At 38.8% G+C, this 23,015-nt stretch overlaps 2 protein-coding genes across 2 annotated transcripts in view; both read left to right on the top strand.

Annotated features, from left to right (window-relative positions):
* The window catches only part of LOC134601923 (extracellular calcium-sensing receptor-like), a 54,260-nt gene extending 52,231 nt beyond the window's left edge, over positions 1-2,029 (top strand). The window contains exon 5 of the mRNA XM_063446428.1: positions 1,125-2,029. Coding sequence (XP_063302498.1) covers positions 1,125-2,029 — 905 coding nt within the window. The remainder of the gene's footprint in view (positions 1-1,124) is intronic.
* Positions 2,030-12,657: 10,628 nt separating this feature from the next.
* LOC134601922 (extracellular calcium-sensing receptor-like) lies at positions 12,658-20,963 on the top strand. The gene is made up of 5 exons (XM_063446427.1): positions 12,658-12,915; positions 13,363-14,187; positions 15,008-15,235; positions 16,441-16,564; positions 20,053-20,963. The coding sequence occupies exons 1-5, from the start codon at positions 12,658-12,660 to the stop codon at positions 20,961-20,963; spliced, it is 2,346 nt and encodes a 781-aa protein (XP_063302497.1).
* The last annotated feature ends 2,052 nt before the right edge of the window (positions 20,964-23,015 follow it).

Here is a 23,015-nt window from a genome sequence, read left to right as displayed (position 1 = left end):
ACACCCATTTTTTTTTAGCTCAAATGAAATGAGTGCAGTTCCTTTTGAATTTTGTTAGTATGTACAGCAGTCATTACAGTGACTCCAAAGGTAAGATATGTAAAGGTAAGAGATGATATGAGAAAAAAGAATGTTCCCCATCTTTGAATTCTATGGTTTTACATGTTAGGACATAATAAAAATCATCTGTTCCTTATCAGGTTTTAAAATTAGGTAATACAACCTCAGATGAATAACAACACATGACATATCTGAAAAAAGGAATGTTGTCACAATAAAAATCCCTGAATTATAAAATTGGTACATTGTATCTGCTTCACAGCTGTCACACTACATCCAGAATGTTAAAGTGAAACTGAGTCATGGAAGAGAACTGTTCTTTGATCAAAATGGCGACCCACCTGCCATGTATGATATAATAAACTGGCACATGAATACAGATGGCACAACGAGACATGTGAAAGTGGGCAGCTATGATACTACTCAGGCCAATCTGAACAGCTTTCTTATCAATACAAGTGCACTGATATGGGCATCTGACCAACAACAGGTACAACAATTTCATTCTCAATATTAATAGGACTATAATCGCGTAGAGCAGTAGTGTAACTTTAGACATATGAAACCGAGATTGAAAACTGAGAGTTATGCTCGGTGAGCTTTCACTGTAATCAAAATGAAGACGCAGCAAAACAAGTGTATAGAGTGTAGAGTATTAAACAATTGTTTGTTGTTCATCTGTCTACAGGTTCCTGTGTCTGTCTGCACCCAGAGCTGCCTTGCTGGTTTTAGAAAGGTTTTGAGGAAAGATTTGCCTACTTGTTGTTTTGAATGTGTTCCATGTCCTTTGGGTGAGGCTTCCAACATGACAGGTGAGCATATAAATGGTTAGAATTATTGCTTCTGTGAGAATGTTTTTGTTATACCGATTTTCCATTATTTGGAATAGAAGGACATGATAAACTCCATATTATATTCAACGGAAATAAAAGAATGTGCTGCACAAAATAAAAAAACAAGTTTAAAAAAATAACATTGCTAACAAATAGTAAAAGTAACAAAAAACAAGAATAATATGTATTGAAACGGATGAAAACACATTTTATTTCTCTCGTTTCTTTCAGATTCACTTGACTGCTTCAAGTGTCCATGGGATAAGTGGCCCAGTGCCGAGAAAGATAGATGTCTCCCTAAAAGCAGAGAGTTTCTCTCTTTTGAAGAGCGTATGGGTATGACTTTGGCTTCTACAAGTGCTTTCTCATCCTTGCTGCCAATTTCCATTGTTGGAATTTTCATTTGTTATAAGAACACCCCTATTGTCAGGGCAAACAACTTTACTCTAAGTTGTATTCTTCTAATGTCGATGTCCCTCTGCTTCCTCAGCTCTTTAGCTTTTATAGGCTATCCTCAGCCTGAGAAATGTCTATTACGACAGGTTGCATTTGGCACAGTTTTTACACTTTGTGTCTCTTGTATTTTAGCCAAAACCTTCATGGTGGTATTTGCCTTTATGGCCACAAAGCCTGGAAGCAGTTTAATGAAATGGGTCAGACCTCGGGTTTCTTACATGATTATTGCATTATCCACCTCTTTACAATTGGTTTTGTGTATCACATGGATTTCATTTGCTCCTCCATTTCCAACAGACAACACCCAAGCCCAACCAGGAATTATCATTGTTGAATGTAATGAGGGTTCACCCACAGCCTTCTGGTGCATGTTGGGATATCTTAGTTTCCTGGCCACCATCAGTTTCACTGTTGCCTTTATGGCCAGGAGACTTCCTGACAGCTTTAATGAAGCCAAGTTCATCACCTTCAGCATGATGGCCTTCCTCAGTGTCTGGGTGTCTTATATTCCAGCTTCTCTTAGTTCCACTGGAAAGTACACTGTGGCCATGGAGGTATTTGCCATTCTATCTTCAAGCTGGGCCCTGCTGATTTGCATGTTTATCCGAAAATGTTTTATTATATTGTTCAGACCCGACATGAACTCAAAGGAACATCTCATGGGAAAATGTAAAATATAACTCCAAAGAGCTGATTCCGGAATAAAACATTTTCTGTATTTGACTTTCTCTTAATAAACACTCATGGAACTTAAAAAGGATTATTGTACAAAAGTGACAGTGACATTGTTAATGCATTTAAGCTGATAAGTTGAAAGCAGTGTTTGTCTCTGTTATGCTAACGGCTTATATTACCTATATGTCTAATGCTTTAAACAAATGGAAAAATCATAGAAAATAATGTATAGAAAAATACCTCCTTTGAAGTTAAATATAATACATTTCCCCAGGAATTACACATTTCCAGTGAGTTGTCAGCAAGTTTTATTACTGAATAGGAAACATTGTTTTATTTTGTTCTACTAAAAGAAACATTATAATGTTAGGAATACAAAACTCTATTAATATAGTATGTCATTGTCACTATTACTTTAGACTCCTCCACTTATGAAAGGGTTAAGACCCTTTAAACACTCACCTTAATTCCAGTATTAAGGTCCCTTGGTGCTGGTTGACTCTCCTTCTCCAGTGACGTCAAGCCAGTGGAGGAATCTAATGCACATGCATGAGAGGTTCTCCATCGGAAAGCGTTGGATTAATGTTCTCCTATGGGGGTTTTGAAGATGCTAAATGTCCTCAGGCAAAGCGGGAGGACGTCTAACGTCCCTCCAGAGTGTTAAACTCTGTGAGAAGCCAGGAAGTGCCTCTAATGGCTGTCTGGGATACTGCCACTATAGGCTGACCTAATCCTGCAATTTAATGTAATCAATGTAATATAATCTCTGAAACTGCAATGTTTTCACATGAAGGGTTAAGAGGTTAAGGACACTTTATCCAATCCACTTCAATGAGATGAAGTGGTCTGGGTGCCTATAGTGTCCCTTTAAGACTATTCATCACAGTAAACAGTTACAGTATGGCTCTAGAGTAAGAAAAATGTTGAATGATCTTCAACTAAAGTGTAGCATAGAATATATTATCTCAATTATCTCAATATATTATCTCAATAGTAAATCTCCTTTAGTGATGTGCTGGGAAAGAGATAGAAAACTGTAACCAGAGAATTATAAATGGCCCAATATCCATCAGGGATTGCAGCATGCAAATATATGTGACACAATATCTGAGCAAATGCTGATACTGATACTTTGGGTACTTTGGATACTTTGGGAATGGAGCCATCAATATCAGCTACTAAGCCAGCACTTGCCAGTCACAAATTAGTAACGCTGTGTATGTCTACATTCCAAGCCACTCTACTCTTTACAGAGATAATGAGTGAGTAGTAGTGCAGAGTATGCCTTCCCCCTCCTGCTGTCCTATGTACCACTCTATATGTGAAGAATGAATTAACCCATTGGTCACTATAAAACTTTGTAGGTAATTTAGAAGGAGACCGCCCTTACAAGGCTATCAAGGTGCACTGGATCAGCGGAAGTCCAGGCCCCATGTATTTATTATTTATTTATTTATTAAAAATTCTTAAGAAACGCAGTCTTATTACCCATAGGGTCTCGATGCGCATACCAGCAATCAAAAACAAGCAAAACAATATCCAGCACACAACAGCATTATAATCACATGCATTTGAACCAGGTTAAAAATTTCATGTCATCCCGTATGCCTGAGCAAATAAAACTGTTTTTAAGCTCCGGCGGAACTTCAGTAGATCATTCTCAAGTCTTAATGTCAGAGGCAGGGAGTTCCAAAATTGCGCTCCCTGAACATCACTCGTCCTCCCTCCGCACTTTTTCTTTTTAAAATTTGGAATCTTCAATAAGGCTAAATCAGCCGATCTCAAGGATCGACTGGGAGCATAGCGTGTGAATTTATCCTTCAGATAGTCTGGTCCCATACCGTGGATTGCCTTATATACCAAACAACCATTTTTAAACAGAACCCGTTCACGAACGGGCAGCCAGTGCAGGGCTTTTAAAGATGGAGTGATATGGTCATTGCGGGCCACACCCGTAAGTAGCCTAGCAGCTGCGTTCTGTATCAACTGTAGCTTGTGTATGATGTTCTGAGGCAGTCCAAGGTACAGGACATTGCAGTAGTCCAATCGGCTACCGATGATGGCGTTGACCACCGAGATTTGATCGGAGGGGGCAATAAATCTAAAAATAGACCTCAGAAGCTTCAGGTGGTAGTGGCAAGAGCTTACCACCTGATTGATCTGGGGCTTCAGTGTCAACCTAGAGTCGAAAATGACTCCCAGATCTCTGACCTTGGTGGCAGGACTCGGAGATGGAGAAAACGAGTCCGGCCATGAGGGAAAGATACTATTCACCTCCTGGTTACTGAAGATGATGCATTCAGTTTTGGAGCCATTAAGTTTTAAATAATTGGCTCCCATCCACGACTGGATATCCTGTAGGCAGGAAGAAAGATGTAAAGTGTATATCATAAAGTAGTGATCCAGGCACTTAGATTGTTAGATAAACAGCAGGTTTATTGGAGCAGAACACGCAGCATCATTTCAACCCGACCAGGTCTTTATCAAGCTCAATAAAGCTGCTGTTTATCTATCAATCTAAGTGCCTGGATCACTACTTTATACCATGAAACTTTGTGGCCAAAGGCTTATTATTTTGTGGGCTCCAAGTAACCCCCAATTCTCTGAATTAGTGGGAGTGGGAGTTATTATCTCCAAGTTCCTCCCTGTCCCTTAACCCCTTAAGGACCAAACTTCTGGAATAAAAGGGAATCATGACATGTCACACATGTCATGTGTCCTTAAGGGGTTAAACAACAATTAACCCTTTCTTTACTATATCATACAGCGGTGAAGGAGTCTTTAGAGGGGCACTTTGGGCATGAAAACAACTCCATTGAGAATGGTTTAACCCTAAAGGGAGCCTCTAGCACCGATCGTCGGGTCCCCCAGGCAGTATCCAATCTAAAAATTTAGTTTCAGGCAGCATGAGTGCTGCTGTGCAGGATAACCACTAAATGGGGTGAGAGCAGTCAGCTGATGCTTTCAGCCAATCAGTGACACCCAATTCATAAAATGAGTTTGAATAGAAACGTAAATTTTTCAAGACAGTTTTGTAAAAGGGGAGTCACTGATTGGCTGAGAGTGTCAGGTGACCACTCTCAGACAATCAGCAGTGCCTCTGCTCGGCAGCACTCCGTGCTTCCTGCAACTATAATTCTGAAGCCGAGGGCGCCTGGGGGACCTGAGGATCGGCGCTGGACAAATATGCAGGGTGACAGGCATCTGCTCTTAAGAGGGTGTTTCCAGACATTTGTTTCATATACACTTGTGTTATAATTAAACCTGTCAAACTATCACGTCTCAATACGAGATCTAAATGAGACATTTACATTTTCATAAATGTGTGAATTGCAGATTACATAAATTATTTAGATAAGCCAGGAATTCAGTGTTACTATCCTCTGCATCATTCCACAAATTTATAAGGTCATCTATAGAACGAAAATCAAAATCAAAACAATGTTTATGAGGGTTGCCATCCTTTGAGATATGTGTGGCCTCCCACCAACCCCCCAAAAATGTTGGCATAGGAGGGTGTACATTGTGTGCCTATAGCTGAGCCACGTCTATGAATATGGCAAAACCAAACAAACAAAAAAGAAACACAAGACACTAAATAGTCAATATGTGTAGTACAAAGACCAAAATAATATATATATATAAAAAAAAAACGACGCACTGCCATCAAATCCAAATTATGAGGAATACTGGAAGATAAAGAAACCACATCAATGGTAACCCCTTAAGTAGCTCAAGGTCCAGGCCCTAGGGCCCCCAAGTCGGTTACCAGGACCTGCCCCTGAAACCTCCCACAGTACCTGAGTCCGCCCATGTGTATGCAGTGTCAGGGAGGGGGAGCATTACACTCTCTGGTGGTCCGGTGGCATTGTGATGGCTGTCAGGTTCTGTGTAGTGAAGAAGGGGTCCAGCCAACATGATCTCCAACTCTCACAAGTCCGGTCTGTGTGTCTCGCAGTTCATTGCCATGGTAACTCACATCAACACTCTGATAGCCAGGGGATGGCAAGAGTTAAAGAAAGCTTCTGGAAGTTGAAGATCTTGTGTGCTGGGCCCCCTCTTCACTATAAAGGCTGCTGAGGGCCTGCAGGGGTAGTTGTGGAACCAACGTAGAATGGGCCCTGATGCAATAATTTGTTTTTGGGCCTCGCTCTAGGGTGGACAAAATGTAGACACCCTTCTGTCGTACAAGTACCACAACACTTTGCCAGCTGGAGATATAAAACTTGTGTAATTGGCACTGAGCAGTGTTTGTGTGTTTAAATTATAGATGTGTGTGTGATTGTTGGCATTCAAATGCAGGCATGCATTTGTATGTAGTGTAAATACTCCCACACACATTGATATGCAAACACATACACACTGAAACACAGAGAGATACACAGATACGCACACACCCGCTTATATGCAAATACACAGACACTCACATTAACATACAGAAACACATACTGGCACATAAACACAGATACACATACTGGCATATACCTACACGCAGCTTGACACACAGATACACATACACAAACACACACACAAAGATACATACACACAGCTTGACACACATATACACATGCACACTGACATATACACACATACATGTCATAATATTTATACCTGCAACCACCCTCCTGTCAGCATACCTTTGTTTGCGGGAGGGTGGCTTACTTGGGGTGCTGCTGGCTGAAGCTGATGCGAGTGGGTCTTGGACCGGCATAAGTTGTGCGCTGTAATATGTGCACTCCATATTGAAATTCTGGGGCCCGGGCGCTTGGGTCTGTGAAAACTGTCACTGTTATCATGCACTAATGGTGGAGCCCACCTGTCCAGATCTGCATACCTCACAATGTGTGGTGGTATGTCGATGTTGCCAAACCATTGGCCCTGAGTGCACTATGGGTTTCATGTAGCTGATGAATATAACGTAATAGATGTATGTGATATAAGTGCATTATGAAATGTAGATGCTCTATGCTTGTTGGATGTGGAATTACTCTATCACATATCAGAGGGAGCACTAAAACGAGGGATTAAAAGGATTAGGAGAGATACATCATGCTTTGAGGAAGACAGACGTGTAAGATATACTCCCAGTGTTAAGAAAGCACCTGGAGTGGTGCGAAACACATCCAAGGCTTTTCTAATTTTTCTTTAAGGTCGGCTCTCTTGGTGGTCTCCCTCCTGTACAGCAGCTGCGGCTGGTCCCATGCTCAGATATTTTTTATATTTTGTTCACTCACAATCTTTTTTCATTTTCACATGCTTGGAAATATATAGCATACATGAGGACTGCTGTTCGAGTATCTTGCCATTTGTATTTTCTGTTTGGACTACAATAAATGTGCATTTGTTTCTACGATTTTGTCCTGTTGTATTTTTGGGGATTCCCTTTAAGTGCGGGTCAACAAACTTGTCCTGTGTGAAACATACTGTTAGTGGCTGCTCAAGTCTACGGGTTCTTAAAATCTGGTGTAGCCTCAATACTTGGGGCCCATAAGTATCCCATTCCATAATATATGCATAGTCAAGCCATTTACTACTCTCTCTTGAAAAAAAGGAATGATATTAATTGCCCAACAAACATTTTTTATTATATTGTTAACAACATCATTATCTTTTACTCCATGTGTGCCAGTCTATCCCCAAGTCCCCTACAGCAGCCGCTAGGGAAATAGTAAAGGAGGTTAAATAATGAACAGTCTAACTCTAGTTATTTGTGTTTATGCCAGCAAGGGGATTTCATTCAGAATATAAAAGGGAAGAGAATATGCAGTGTGAATAATTTTACCATGTCACATTACTGTGAATGAGCTGCTGAAATAGTGCCATTGTAACCTCAAACAGGTTCTGCACAGAATCTAAAATCTTTAATGATTTCCATCACAAAATGTGGTCTGAATCTATCAGATTGGGATATAAGGTAGGTCATTTGTTTATAATAATTTCACTGGTATACAGAATTCTCCTTTATTGCACATATTCACATCTTTAAAACACAGGGTGTATATATAGAATAAACTGAAAATACATGAAAATTCCATCCATTATATCATCAGTTATTCTGCTTCAGTTATTACAGGTTGGTATGTGTAAAATATTCTATATTTTGGGAATGTTTCTTAAATACATTTCACAATGAGATATGGTTGATCTTGAGTGATGAACAGATGACAATTGCCAACAAACATATTGTATGAATAGCATTGACTTTGTAATGCTTACGCAGCCACTCATGTAGAATGTATTATCTGTGTAAGGGAGACCTTGAGACAATGAGACACAGATTCCGAGGCACGGAACATCACTGTACTGAGAAGTGTCTGCACTTTGAATGTCCAGCATATAACATCAGCTGTTGACCTGTTTAATATCAATGATGTTGTAAGTATTGACTTTGTATTTGCAAAGCAAGAAAAATAAATCTCTGTTATAAGAAAACCCAGGAAAGGCTGATAGCATTATAATTTTAAGTGACACAGAATAACTATTATATATATGATACCAGGTGAGCCACTGAACAGCAAGAAAGAAGAATATACATCTAATATATTAATAGGTATTAATCAGAATTCTTAATGTAAGAGTACACTTTTGTACAGTATGACATTGGCCAGTTAATGTGCTTAAATCATAAACCATCTCTATGGTCAAAGCAGAGAAAAATTACTAATCCTCGTATGGAAAAAATCTAATTTTTCCTTTATACCCAGAATTGTAGAGCAATTTTTTTTTCCTGGTTTTGAAGTGTAGTGCATGAATACAGATATCCGGTTGATACAAGTGACATTAAACAGATAACACAGACTCTACTTCATTAGAAGAGAAAGGTTCACACATAAGGTGTCATGACACATCCCAAAAAACAAACCCATTACATGTTTGTAAACCAGGTTATTTCATATTTTATCGGTTTTAGGTAATCTCTTACTGCAGCTATGACAGTCGTAGACAATATTCGGCACTCCAGATGTACTGCATCTACCTTGATGCTTTTCCAGCATTAAGATGATTATGGGAGATGTAGTCCACAACATCTGGAGAGCTTAAAGTTGCCTACTGCTGAGCTAAATTACTTGGGACTATTTGAATTTAGCATTCCAGTTATGTGTTTTTGTTATATGTTTTAGCCAGCCTGCACCTTCTCTGCAGGGAAGTATTATTTTTCTTGGTTTCCATAGTGAGGATCATCCCTGGACCTCCACAGGTGACCTAAGCCTTATAAGAATCAGGATACTTCAAAGTCAGACACCTCTAATTTTTTTGATCTGTGACATGAATCTGATACATAATCTCTAAAAAAGGAGACACATGTCATTAAAAAAAAAAAAAAAGACTGTTGAACCTATTTCACAGAATCACAAGAAGAAATTGAAGATTTGTCAGGGTTAAGGGAAATTCTAAAATGTGCAATGTTCCCATCTCATATTAATGTTTTATATGTCTAGAACAGACTGTTTGGTGAGGGGATTTCATTAATTCATATTAAGGTATGTTAAAAAAAAAAATACAAAAAAAAAAAAAAAATTGCAATTGAGCAAGATGTCCAAAACTGGCATGCACCTCTCAGCATGATTTTCCATAGAAGCTTTACAATGAATGTATACAGGTTTTTCTGTGTAAGTCTAAATTAATAAATGGATAGGTTGCACAGTGTGATATAAATAATAATTTGACAGCATTCAATCCAGAAACAGTGCACACAAAACGCGTGGGAACATTGCTTACAATTTACGCTATTTAACTATCGGTTCTCTGTAGGATTTAACAATTTGCATTGAGATCACAACTATGATGTCTTTCTGTTTCAAAATGAAAATGGTTGTCTATTGGTCAACATGGCACATTATCCTATCCTACCTCTTGCCGGTTTACCTTTGCGATCACCTGGGCTGCAGAATGCATGGATCTGATTTGACTGGATATTCAGAGGATGGAGATATTATAATAGGTGCTGTGCTTTCCCTCCACATTGATAAATATATGGACAGAAGTAAACTCCAATTTACAGAGCCTCCGAAGCAAGAACCTTGTAAAATGTAAGGTTTACAGACATCAGAAATTAATTTCTTCATAAGTCAACTTAGAAACATAGAAACATAGAAACATAGAATGCAGATAAGAACCATTCGGCCTCTCTAGTCTGCCCAGTTTTCTAAATACTTTCAATAGTCCCTGGCCTTATATTATAGTTAGGATAGCCTTATGCCTATCCCACGCATGCTTAAACTCCTTTACTGTGTTAGCCTCTACCACTTCAGCTGGAAGGCTATTCCATGCATCCACTACCCTCTCAGTAAAGTAATACTTCCTGATATTATTTTTAAACCTTTGTCCCTCTAATTTAAGACTATGTCCTCTTGTTGTGGTAGTTTTTCTTCTTTTAAATATAGTCTCCTCCTTTACTGTGTTGATTCCCTTTATGTATTTAAATGTTTCTATCATATCCCCCCTGTCTCGTCTTTCCTCCAAGCTATACATGTTAAGATCCTTTAACCTTTCCTGGTAAGTTTTATCTGTATTTCTAAAGTTTAAAACTTTTGTTTTTGTGTGGTGTGACTCAGTCACTGTTCTTATATTAAACCACACTGACTGATGATCACTGGATCCTAAACTTTCACCTACAGTAATATCTGATACCAAATCTCCATTTGTTAACACTAAATCTAGTATGGCCTCTTTACGAGTTGGCTTCTCAACGACTTCTTTAGAGACAATCCCAGTAGGGAGTTTAGAATATGTGTGCTCCTGGCACAAGTAGCTATTTTTGTTTTCCAATTTACATCAGGAAGATTAAAGTCACCCATGATGATAACTTCCCCCTTCATTGTCATTTTAGCTATTTATTCAACTATTAGAATATCTAACTCTTCAATTTGTCCTGGGGGCCTATAAATTACACCTGCACAAGTTACTGTGTGATTACCAAATTCTAACGTAACCCAAGCGGACTCTATGTTCGCCTCACTAACCTTTATTAGGCTAGATTTTATGTTATCCTTCACATACAGGGCCACCCCTCCCCCTTTCTTGCCTTCCCTGACTTTTCTATATAAAGAGTACCCTGGTATTGCTATGTCCCAGTCATTTTTTTCATTATACCATGTCTCAGTAACAGCGACTAAATCTACACTATCAGTTGCCATTATTGCCACAAGTTCATGGATCTTATTCCCTAAACTGCGAGCATTTGTAGACATGACTCTAAGCTTATCATTTTTTAACACACTTGCTACAGGCACCTTCTGTCCTTGTTTTGGGGGACAATTGGATTGATGTTTTATCACCCTTTTGCCCCCCCCTGCTAGTTTAAATACATCTTAGCAAAACCTCTGAACTGCTCACTGAGAACATTTGTTCCCTTTTGAGAAAGAAGCAAACCATCTTTTTTGTACAGTTTATTTCCATACCAAACAGAGCTACCATGAGAAATAAAGCCAAATCCTTGCTCCCGACACCATTCACCAAGCCACAAGTTAAAGTCCCTAATACACATCTGCCTGTCATTCTGAGTGTTATGCACAGGCAGAACTTCAGAGAATAACAGTGTGGAAGCAACCTGCCGTATATCATTGGCAAAAACACTAAAAACTTCCTTAACCTCTGAAACCTCATTGCAAGCCAAGTAATTTGTCCCTAAATGGACAAGTACATCCAATTCCCCTTCCTGCTTTGCCTGCTTAACAATATTACAGATACGTCTCCTGTCTCTGTGAGCAGTAGCTCCGGGAAGACACCTCACAATTCCACCATTGTCCATCTCCACACCTCTTATGATGGAATCCCCCAACAACAACTGCTTTCTATTAGGCCTCACCATAGTCTTCAAGCCTCTCTGCACAACACCACTAGCCTCAATGCCTCTCTGCACAACACCACTAGCCTCAATGCCTCTCTCAACAACACCACTAGCCTCAGTGCCTCTCTCCACAACACCTCTAGCCTCAGTGCCTCTCTCCACAACACCTCTAGCCTCCTTGCCTCTCTGCACAGCACCACTAGCCTCAATGCCTCTCTCCACAACACCACTAGCCTCAGTGCCTCTCTGCACAACACTTCTAGCCTCAGTGCCTCTCTGCACAACACATCTAGCTTCAGTGCCTCTCTGCACAACACCACTAGCCTCAATGCCTCTCTCCACAACACCACTAGCCTCAGTGCCTCTCTCCACAACACCTCTAGCCTCAGTGCCTCTCTCCACAACACCTCTAGCCTCAGTGCCTCTCTCCACAACACCTCTAGCCTCAGTGCCTCTCTGCAAAACTTTTCCAATGTGTTCATTTCACTAGCTTACCTGTAACAATAAATCTACTGCCCATGGTTCCTAATATTTTTTAAAAGTGTCCTTTTTATTTTCACCTACATTGCATTCATCATTATTCTTGTTTATTATAATTGTTTATATGTGTCTTATTTTAGAAAGGTAGTGTATCAGCTCAGTATCAGTAACTCACCTCTGCTTCTTCTTCACATCGTCACATATAGCTTTTAATGCACTCTGTCAGATTGCTACCAGTTTATGATACTTTGATATACCCTCTATATCGCAGCTGTAAAATATTTCTATATTTTTCTTAAAATAACAAAAAAAAATTGTCACCCATCTAGTTTTAGATATGAAGGATTTCTGCAATTTTGTGTCATGAAATTTGCTTTGGACGAAATTAACAGGAACCCAACTCTGCTCTCAAACTTAACATTGGGTCTCCAAGTCTATGACTCGTGTGCTGGGATTCATCAAGAACTGGATGGAACCTTCAAGATGCTAACAGGTCAAAAGCAAGGAGTTCCAAATTTCTTTTGCAAGAAATTGCCCCCTTTGTCATCGGTCATTGGACATTCAACATCAACCTTCTCTATTCTTAATGCCCAAGTGTTGGGATTATATAAATACCCACAGGTAAGGAGTATAGCTTTCCATGGCTCCGAAATGCTTTGTATTGTATATATCAGAACATGCTCTTTATAGGTACTATAGAATTCCAAAATTAGATAATACTGTGTAGAAAATCTATGGCATAGCAAACAGCCTCTGTAAATATTTTCTAATATAGTAGCATTACATATACACAGTGTTAATACACTAATCATATTCATATACAGTCAGGGGAAAAAAGTATTTGATCCCCTGCTGATTTTGAACGTTTGTCCACTTTTTTTTTTTTTTTTTTTGGTATTCTGTCTCTCACTGTTAAAATACACCTACCATTAAGATTATAGACTGATCATTTCCTTGTCAGTGGGCAAACGTTCAAAATAAGCAAGGGATCACTGTACATATTATATTAGATTCTAAAAATTGTAAATTGAAGATTTTGCACTCACATACTTTCTTTTTTAATCTTAGATTAGCTATGTGGCTTCCAGCTCTATCCTGAGCGACAAAACACTATTCCCCTCATTCTTCAGGACTGTCCCAAGCGATGCCTTTCAATCCATGGGTTTGGCACAGCTAGTGTTACACTTCGGCTGGACCTGGGTTGGGTTATTGGCTGTAGATGATGAATACGGAAAACAGGGCATTCAGGTTATTAGGCAGGAACTCCTCAGGGGTGGAGCTTGTGTAGCATTTACAGAATATATAAAAACTAATGATTTGGATAACATTTCCCATGTAACAAAAACCATTAAAGGATCCACTGTAAAAGCTATAGTTTCTTTCACCAAAGATTTTGACAAAATTATCTTATTGGAAGAGATGCTGAGGCAAAATGTTACAGGTAAAGTTTTTGTGGCCAGTGAAGCTTGGGCAATCTCTAACTTGCTAACAGCAGCCAAATATTCATCACTACTCTCTGGTTCTATTGGTTTTTCCTTTCATACCTCAACAATCCTGGGATTTGCAGAATTCTTAACTGTTCTTCATCCATTTAACAACGGTGAGGATCTATGGACTAGAATATTTTGGGAAAATGCTTTTGGGTGTGAATTATTTGATCATGCAAACCTCACAGGATTATGGAATAATTCCAAATTATGCACAGGAAATGAGAGTATTGAGGGTATCAAAAATGTCTTCTATGATGTATTAAGCTTAAATGATGCCTACAACACTTACAATGCAATGCATGTCATTGCTCAATCATTACATGACATGCGAACGTGTCAAGAAAGCAAAGGACTGTTTGATAATGGAAGATGTATTGACATTCAGCATTTTAAACCATGGCAGGTAAGACTCCCTGCTCTACACTAACACTAAATAAGTAGCAGATAATACACAGTGACTAAATTAAAATGACAATGAAAATGTTAGCACAGTTCATTATGTGAAACCTTCCTTAACTTGAAAAATTGACTGGATTTAGATGGTTAGATAAGTTGGAATCAAAGATGATATGTAGACATCAAACCCGTAAGGTCAATTTAATGGTAGCACTGCTTACCTGAAGATAAACTAATAGTGGAGGATTATCACTTGGAGGAGGGAAGACAAGTTGTTCTAATTGTGAGTGATTGAGTTTCAGAAAGTATATTGCCATCCATTTGGAGACAGAGCATGGGGCATGATTAAGGAGGGAGGGCAAGAGGTCAAGAGAAGAGAAGTAGATCTGGTGGTCATTATCAGCATTGAATTGTATTGAAAACCAAAAGATTAAAACCGGTTACCCAGTGACAAAGTAATGAGAATGTGAAATGTGAGAAGAAAAGTGGGCTTAGGACAGAGAATTGATGAAAACTAGCATAGGAAAGAAAAGTAGAGGAAGATGCAAAAAGAGAGACTAAAGAGGATATAGTAAAGAGTGGTCACTTTTAGATTTGGCTCTGATTAAGTCATTGGTCGCCTTGCTTGTAGTATTTTATTTTTTACTTTGCTAGATGCAGAGAACAAAGGAAAAAAAAGCCAGTCTGTTGTCTTACACACAATTAATATTATATCTGGTCTTGCCACATTCCCTAATGTCACATAACTATCTGACCAATGAGTTTTTCTTTATGGAAAACTAAATATTTCAGTATGACACTTTAGATGTACTTTATCTGGTTCACAGCTGTCACACTACATCCAGAATGTTAAAGTGAAACTAAGTAATGGAAGAGAGTTGTTCTTTGACCAAAATGGGGATCCACCTGCCATATATGATATAATAAACTGGCACATGAATACAGATGGCACAACGAGGCAAGTGAAAGTGGGCAGCTATGATACTACTCAGGTCAACGGGAACCGTTTTCTTATCAATACAAGTGCACTGATATGGGCATATGGCCACAAAGAGGTATGAAAACGTATTAACTTCTTAAAAATACAAGCATAGAAAATCAAGCCTGCGCTCAAACTCCTAAAACTGCTGCGTGGCAGTAATTTCTATAGTACTCATCAACCCCAATACATACAGTAAAAAGCAAAGAAAAAATTACTTGTGCACTATCCCAAATCCCTATGCACATTTAAATAACTGGTGGTTAGCTCACCTGCCACTTTAAGGCAAAACCTCTTCTTAGGTAAGTACTACACTAACAATTATCTCTGCTTTTTTCAGCTAAAAGGCAAAATTTCTAATGAGACAGAGAGGGGTAATATTCTTTAATGGCCATTGGCGTGATAAAAAAAACTAAAAAAAACTATCTATCTATCTGTCTGTCTATCTGTCTGTCTGTGATGGAGCTCCTGTACTCTGTCTGAGTTCCTCCACCAACTTAGCATCCTAGCTGCTATCAGGGACCCTGGGATAGGGTCTCTGATGATCTCTTCCACTAGACCAGGCAGGTCCCCTCTGCCTTTGGCTATTCTCTTCCTTTCTATTCACTTCTCAGGCAGGTACTAACACCTTTGCCTACACTGTCTCCAGCTACTGCCTTTACAAATGGAAGCCTAGCTCTATCTTAACTCATCATTGTTATTGGGATCTCTGACTAAACCAAACATTTCCCATTGGAACTAACAACCACTGCTTTATTTTGGACAATGATTAGCCTTTGGTGACTTATCCTTAAACATGTGGTGAAATCCATATAAACTATAAATAAACATACATAGCCTGAAGAACAAGCAAGATAACAATGTCTCAAATATACAACACAATCACAACTTTCCAAACTATGGAAAAATTGAGATATACAAATGCAACTGGTCAGTTTTTTTTTTAATTTTCTGACTTGCATATTGTGATTAAACAACTCCATGCATTTTCCAGTTTTACCAATAGAGGGTAATGGAGAGTCATCACAAGTCTGAAAAAACACCATTTAAAACAAGGGTACCCCAACCTTCCAACAGTAGCAAACCCAAACCACGAGGGTAAGCAGTCTGAATGGCCACCGTGTACCTGCCTCCCTAAAACAGAACTGCCTTCCAGACCAAGGCCTGGAGATTTTCAATCCACCAAGATTTATATAATTGTTTGGCTTGTTTAATCATGCAGATAAAGAATTATTTACATCATAATTATATTAAAATAGTTTGCTGCACATTGTTCTATAGGTTCCTGTGTCTGTCTGCACCGAGAGCTGTCTTGCTGGCTTTAGGAAGGTGTTAAGGAAGGACTTACCTGTCTGTTGTTTTGAGTGTGTTCTGTGTCCTCTGGGAGAGATTTCCAACCGGACAGGTGAGTGTACAAGAGTAGCAATCATTTATCTGATTTAATAAGTGACAATATTTTTAATATTCTGTCTTCAGTTACGTATTCATAATTGGAATTGTGCTCAAAAGAAAAGTGCTTTCAAATTTCATAAGGGTAATGATGAAATATCATGTTCATATTTGAAAAAAATTCAAACCTTAAAAAGCAAAAAATATAATTAAAGTGGAAAAAATATTGCTAAACATAATAATACAGAGAACATTGAAAAAAACTCACAAATTCGTATAAATCAAATATTGCATGCTTTGAAAAAGTTTTAGTGTTTTGAGTTTAACCAATTTCCTAATGTATTATTGCGTGCCCAAATAACCCAGGTTGCCACTTCACTTAATGAAAGTAGATAGGTGAATCTAAAATTTGACTTATTGAGCTCAGTTTATATGTGGGCATATAAAGCTGACAGAATGGTGCACTATAAGATTTAGAAGATAACGGAGTGTGATCTGCCCTTTGAACCTCTCCCGATGCTCCTGCATTACACCAGCATACCTCTTTAATGTCCCTTATACCTATAAAGATCAGAGGGTGATGTCTCAGAAGACATTTGATGAAGCATTGAAAGTATCAATATGTGGTAGGTTAAAAGAATAATCATATAAAACTATGCTTTGCAGGTACACAATGCTGGTTAAACTCTTCAACGATTAATGTTAGAGATAGTGTGGACAAAACGGCATCTATATAAACATGTAGAAAAGATGTCCTAACACCCAACAATCCAACCAAAACCATGTATCAGTTTCTGATAAACCTTTTAATAGTTCAAATAAATTTAATATCCACCGTTCAAGGCTTATTGGGGCTGATAAATATTTTTACTTTTGAACATATAATCCTCGATAAATGGTATTGAAAATATCAACAGATTTTTTTTTTTTTTTTTTTTTTACCTTTTGCCCACTAGCCCTACTTTAGAACAAAGGAAGTTTAACATTTCCCCATGCCCCTAATCCCCATGACGCGTGTGGGGGTCATGTCCACTAAACAGAAAAAACAGAAAAGTCAGCTAAACAGAAAATAATGGGCAGCAATAATAATACACTGAAGGGACCTGGTACAAGTCCACCTAGTGTCCTCACCCATGGGCATCGGATGATCTATCTAATTTTTTGTTAATGACTAACATCTCCCCTATTTAATAGCACTCCTCCTGTCCCTCCTTGCTCAGTTAAACTGTGCTCCTGGTAGTGTTCAAGTTGCTGTTTCACCTTTCCCTGTTTATCCACATAAGAACCTGGCCAGTCTTTTGTCTGAACCTCACTTGTACTGTGACCCTGGTATTGTGACATCCAGACCCATGCAGCATTGTGGGCTCCATCTACAAAACTGCTTACCATACAATTAGTCATTAAAAAAAGGCCAATAAATGTGCTTCAATGGCGCATTGATCGGATGATATTTCTGAAGCAGCTGACCCGTTTATCAGATGGATATGCCAGATGGAATTAATGCTAGAATTAGATTCAGCTGATATATCAGATGGAGTTAATGCTAGAATTACAGCTCACATTAATTCCATCTGATATATCAGCTATGTTTTTCAGCATTCCTAAATCTGTATAAGGACATATTCCATAAACCTATCAAGATGAACCAATAGTCACGACTATTACTTCACCCACGGACAAAAGCTGTTGAACAAAATAAAGCTAGAAATAAACAAAAGAAGAACAAAAGAACAGGCACAATCCTCAAAGGTGTCCTTTATTCAGGTTCCAATATGACAGGTTACATTTTGGCCTAACCAGGCCTCTATCAAGCCTGCTTAGGCCGAAGCATTATCTATCATGTTAGCACCACAATACAGGATCACTTTGAGGATTGAGTAATTTTTTTTGTTTCTTGGATTGCTTACCAGCTGTGGTCAGGGTCCATATACTACTGTGCAGATGAGGGCCTCCTTTAGTCTTTATACCTTTATACCTTATAATTTATGGCACAACATAACACCTGTGAGGTATTTCCTATATTTAAAGATACTCTACAGATATCTTGACAAAAAAGGTGGATCCCCTATCCCCTGAGTATATGCGATATAAATCTCCCAAGTACCGAAGTGAAGTAGTGATTATAGCTCTGATTAACCCAAACATCAGCCAAGACTTGATGAAGGGTACAAGAAGAATGTTTTGTTATGGTCCAGTGGCCTGTTTATATACCCATACCCCCAGCATGGGATCTCCATTCATTTGTACAGTAAGCCTGCCCAGGCACCTCTGTGTCTGGGGGATAAGTAAGCTTGCTTTTGCTTAACCTAATTATCTCCCAGGCACTAGAGGTACAGAATTTTACAATAAACATCCCAAAATACACAGAATATCTATAAGAACCCTCACAAGTATTATATCCCTTGATATCTGAGCGCCAATGTTGTCAAAATAGCACTCAGATCCATAGATTCTAGCCGAATCGCCACCGGGGTAAAACAGTTCCAGGGAGTTTGGTACTTTGGCCGGTCATCTTTCAGGAGTTCCCATTCGAAAACAAACAAACATTTCCCATAGCTCGTAGGTAGAAAATGCTCTCCTAGTTCGTGTGAACATTCTTACCAAACAGCACTCTCCTGCCTTGTCAGGAATGGAAGCAGGCATTGACACAAAGCCACCTTGGTTTGTGCTTGTAAGTATCCGACATCGAGTTCCAGATGTTTGACGACCACATGCCACTGCCTGTGTTCGAAAGACAAGATGGATACCGTTTTAAATAGCACATGTTGTTCAGTTATATGAATGGCGGCCACACAGCGAGAGCACTTAAGTTTGTGGTTACTTTATAGTTAACGAACCGGGAGGGGGGGGTGGTCCGTGTTCAGTAGGTTTGAAAATACCGAATCATGAAAAGTACTTGGGTACAGGAAAACTGGGAAAATGAACTAGGGGTTTGTCACATCTAGTTTTAGATATCTACCCATTCTTTTTTGTTCTTGGGGAAAAAACTAAAGTTGTTATCCCATATATTTAGTATACAATTTGGCAGACAATGTGCTTTTGCTTGGCAAAGCTATGTATTGATTGCTTTGTCAAGACATTAAACTGTAATTACTGTTATTTGCCATGTGTGTGTTGTGGTTCATGGTTTCAAATGAATTTGTTTGCGCAATTCAATTCAACTACTGTGTTAAACTTTCAGGAGCACCAATCTGGCTGCTGACTATGTGCTTCAAGGAGCATCAAGATGTCCACCAGTCATGTGTCCTGGTGTAACTTAATTACACTAGCAATATACATCACATACTTACATTAACAATAGAGTTAATGAAAGTCCACATATATTTGCAAGGATTCAAAACCAGACCTTTTATTTTGTACAGTTATAATTTAGATTATTAGCTGCATAAGGTATTTGGGAGAGATATATACTAACATTTATTACACAAAATACAACCAGTCAGAGTGCAGCAAAAAGAAAAGATGGACACGTTTTCAGTTTTCTCTCATTATATATTTTTTCAGACTCACTTAATTGCTTCAAGTGTCCATGGGATGAGTGGCCCAACACCAAGAAAGACAGATGTCTCCAGAAGAACAAAGAGTTTCTCTCCTTTGAAGAAACTTTGGGTGCTGCATTATCTGCTACAGGTGTTCTCTCTTCTCTGTTACCATTTTCCATATTTGGACTTTTCATGTGTTATAAGAACACCCCAATTGTCAGAGCAAACAACTTCTCTCTAAGTTGTCTTCTCCTAATGTCAATGTCCCTTTGCTTCCTCAGCTCTTTAGCTTTCATAGGTTACCCTCAGGCTGAGAAATGTCTTTTACGACAAGTTGCATTTGGCACAATCTTCACACTTTGTGTCTCTTGTATTTTAGCCAAAACTTTCATGGTGGTTTTTGCCTTTATGGCCACAAAACCTGGCAGCAGTGTAAAGAGATGGGCCAGGCCTAGAGTTTCCTACATGATTATTGCCTTTTCTTGCATTATACAGTTGGTTCTTTGCATCTCTTGGATTGCAATTGCCACTCCTTTCCCAGCAGAAAACACACTAACACAACCAGGAATTATAATTGTTGAATGTAATGAGGGGTCACCTACAGCCTTCTGGTGCATGTTGGGATACCTTGGTCTTCTGGCCACCATCAGTTTCCTTGTTGCCTTCTTGGCCAGGAGACTTCCTGACAGCTTTAATGAGGCTAAGTTCATCACCTTCAGCATGCTGGCCTTCCTCAGTGTCTGGGTGTCCTATATCCCGGCATCTCTTAGTTCCACTGGAAAATACACGGTGGCCATGGAGGTCTTTGCCATCCTGTCTTCAAGCTGGGCCCTGGTGATATGCATGTTTTTCCCAAAATGTTTTATTATATTGTTCCGACCTGACATGAACTCAAAGCAACATCTCATTAGAAACTTAAAATATGACACATAACTCAAAAACGTAGTCTCCGGCAATATTTGGTCAAGATTATAATAAACTAAATTATTAATTAATGTCTCCATATGAATAGTTAATTGATTTATATATAAAATATTTTTTTGTGTTTGACTGATCGTACAGAAAAAAACTGCAAAAGTGTTAAAGGAACACTCCAAGCTCCTTAACCAATACCATACACCCTACTGGCTTCCAATTGTCACTATTTAAGAGGCATAGTCCCTATGTTGAGCCCAAATCCCTCTGCCCCACTTTTGTTCCGCTATTGTTGGTATATATTATTAAGTTATTTTTATTATGTTATTATTTACATAGCGCAAACACATTCCACAGCGCTTTACAGTGCGTGGACGAACAAACATGTAGTTGTAACCAGACAAGTTGGACACAAAGGAACAGAGGGGTTGAGGGCCCTGCTCAATAAGCTTACATGCTAGAGGGAGTGGGGTAAAGTGACACAAAAGGTAAGGATAGTATTAGAGGACAGTTGCAAGGGAGGAATCAGTCGGGAGCTGTTAACAGTTTAATTGATACGATTTTATGAAGAAATGGGTTTTTAATGATTTTTTTGAAGGAGTGGAGACTGGGTGAGCAACTAATGGAGGAGGGAAGTGAGTTCCACAGGAAAGGTGCAGCCCTAGAGAAGTCTTAAAGGCAAGCATCAGAGGTGGGAGTACGGACAGAAGATAGACGTAAATCTTCAGCAGAGCGTAAGGGCCTAGATGGGACATACTTGTGTATTAGGGAGGATAGATAGGTGGGAGCAGCATTATATATAGATTTGAAAGCAAGAACCAGAATTTTAAATTGAGCCCTATCTTACAGGAAGCCAATATAGGGACTGACAGAAGGGTGAGGCGTGGGAGGTGCGGGGCAGACAGGAAGATGAGACAGGAAGATGAGACAGACACAGCAGTAGCAACACTTGAGGGAGGAAAGACCAGAATTTCAGTTTTGGTAAAGTTGAGTTTAAGTGGGCAGCCATCCAGTTAGAAATAGCAGAGAAACATAGAAACATAGAATGTGATGGCAGATAACCATTCGGCCCATCTAGTCTGGCCAATTTTCTAAATACTTTCATTAGTCCCTGGCCTTATCTTATAGTTAGGATAGCCTTATGACTATCCCACGCATGCTTAAACTCCTTTACTGTGTTAACCTCTACCACTTCAGCTGGAAGGCTATTCCATGCATCCACTACCCTCTCAGTAAAGTAATACTTCCTGATACACGGTGGCCATGGAGGTCTTTGCCATCCTATCTTCAAGCTGGGCCTTGATTATATGTATGTTTGTTCCAAAATGTTTCATTGTATTGTTCAGATCCCATATGAACTCAAAGTAACATCTCATGGGAAAGGTCAAAACATAAAACATTAAACACATTTTATCTGGTAACATTTGGCACATCATACATGAAAATTATAATTAAGAATACTCAATTATTAATGGATGTCTCAATTTAAAAAAAATCAGTGGGTTTATTGAATGCATATTTTATGTTTGATTTTCTCTCAATCTCAATAAATGTAACAGTAAATTATTACAGACAATAATAAGTGTTAATGCCTTTTTAGATAGGTCAGTAGTTGATAAAAATGTAAATCTCTCTTATGCTAAATGTGTGACAGAACTCCTGTACTCCAACTGAGTTTGTTCGGCTTTTTCCTTTGTTTCTATTGCTATTTCACATGGTTTGGTATGTGCTTTAGTGTTCATATATAACAGTTTTTTTTCCTTCATGATATATGAGAAGTTATTGGTTATTGACTTTTTTTCACGTACATTCAGGTTTTCAATTTGAGGAGGTAGTGTCTGCCAGCCACTAAGTGTCCCAAACATCCCCTTTAAAAATATTAACCATTTTTAAAATTAACTATTCAGTAGCTATGGGTTACTCCATGTGTCACCCTCACTGTTATTGTGAGTGAGGAGAAGGCTTGAGGTTGAATGTTATCAATGTCCCCATTCAGTCCAGAGTCCCCGACACCCAATTCTTTAAATAAATTAATTTAACTTTTTCTCACTGTATTAAAAAAGATATAAA

The sequence above is a fragment of the Pelobates fuscus genome, chromosome 3, assembly GCF_036172605.1.
Source record: "Pelobates fuscus isolate aPelFus1 chromosome 3, aPelFus1.pri, whole genome shotgun sequence".
Taxonomy (NCBI): Eukaryota; Metazoa; Chordata; class Amphibia; order Anura; family Pelobatidae; genus Pelobates; species Pelobates fuscus.
Note: the sequence above shows the minus strand (reverse complement) of the source record. Positions and strands in the feature narration are given on the sequence as shown.

Coding starts and splice junctions, on each gene's coding strand:
- LOC134601922 (XM_063446427.1), top strand. CDS start 12,658: ATGAAATTTGCTTTGGACGAAATTAACAGGAACCCAACTCTGCTCTCA. Junction 12,916..13,362: donor GATTATATAAATACCCACAG/GTAAGGAGTATA, acceptor TTTTAATCTTAG/ATTAGCTATGTGGCTTCCAG. Junction 15,236..16,440: donor GGGCATATGGCCACAAAGAG/GTATGAAAACGT, acceptor ATTGTTCTATAG/GTTCCTGTGTCTGTCTGCAC.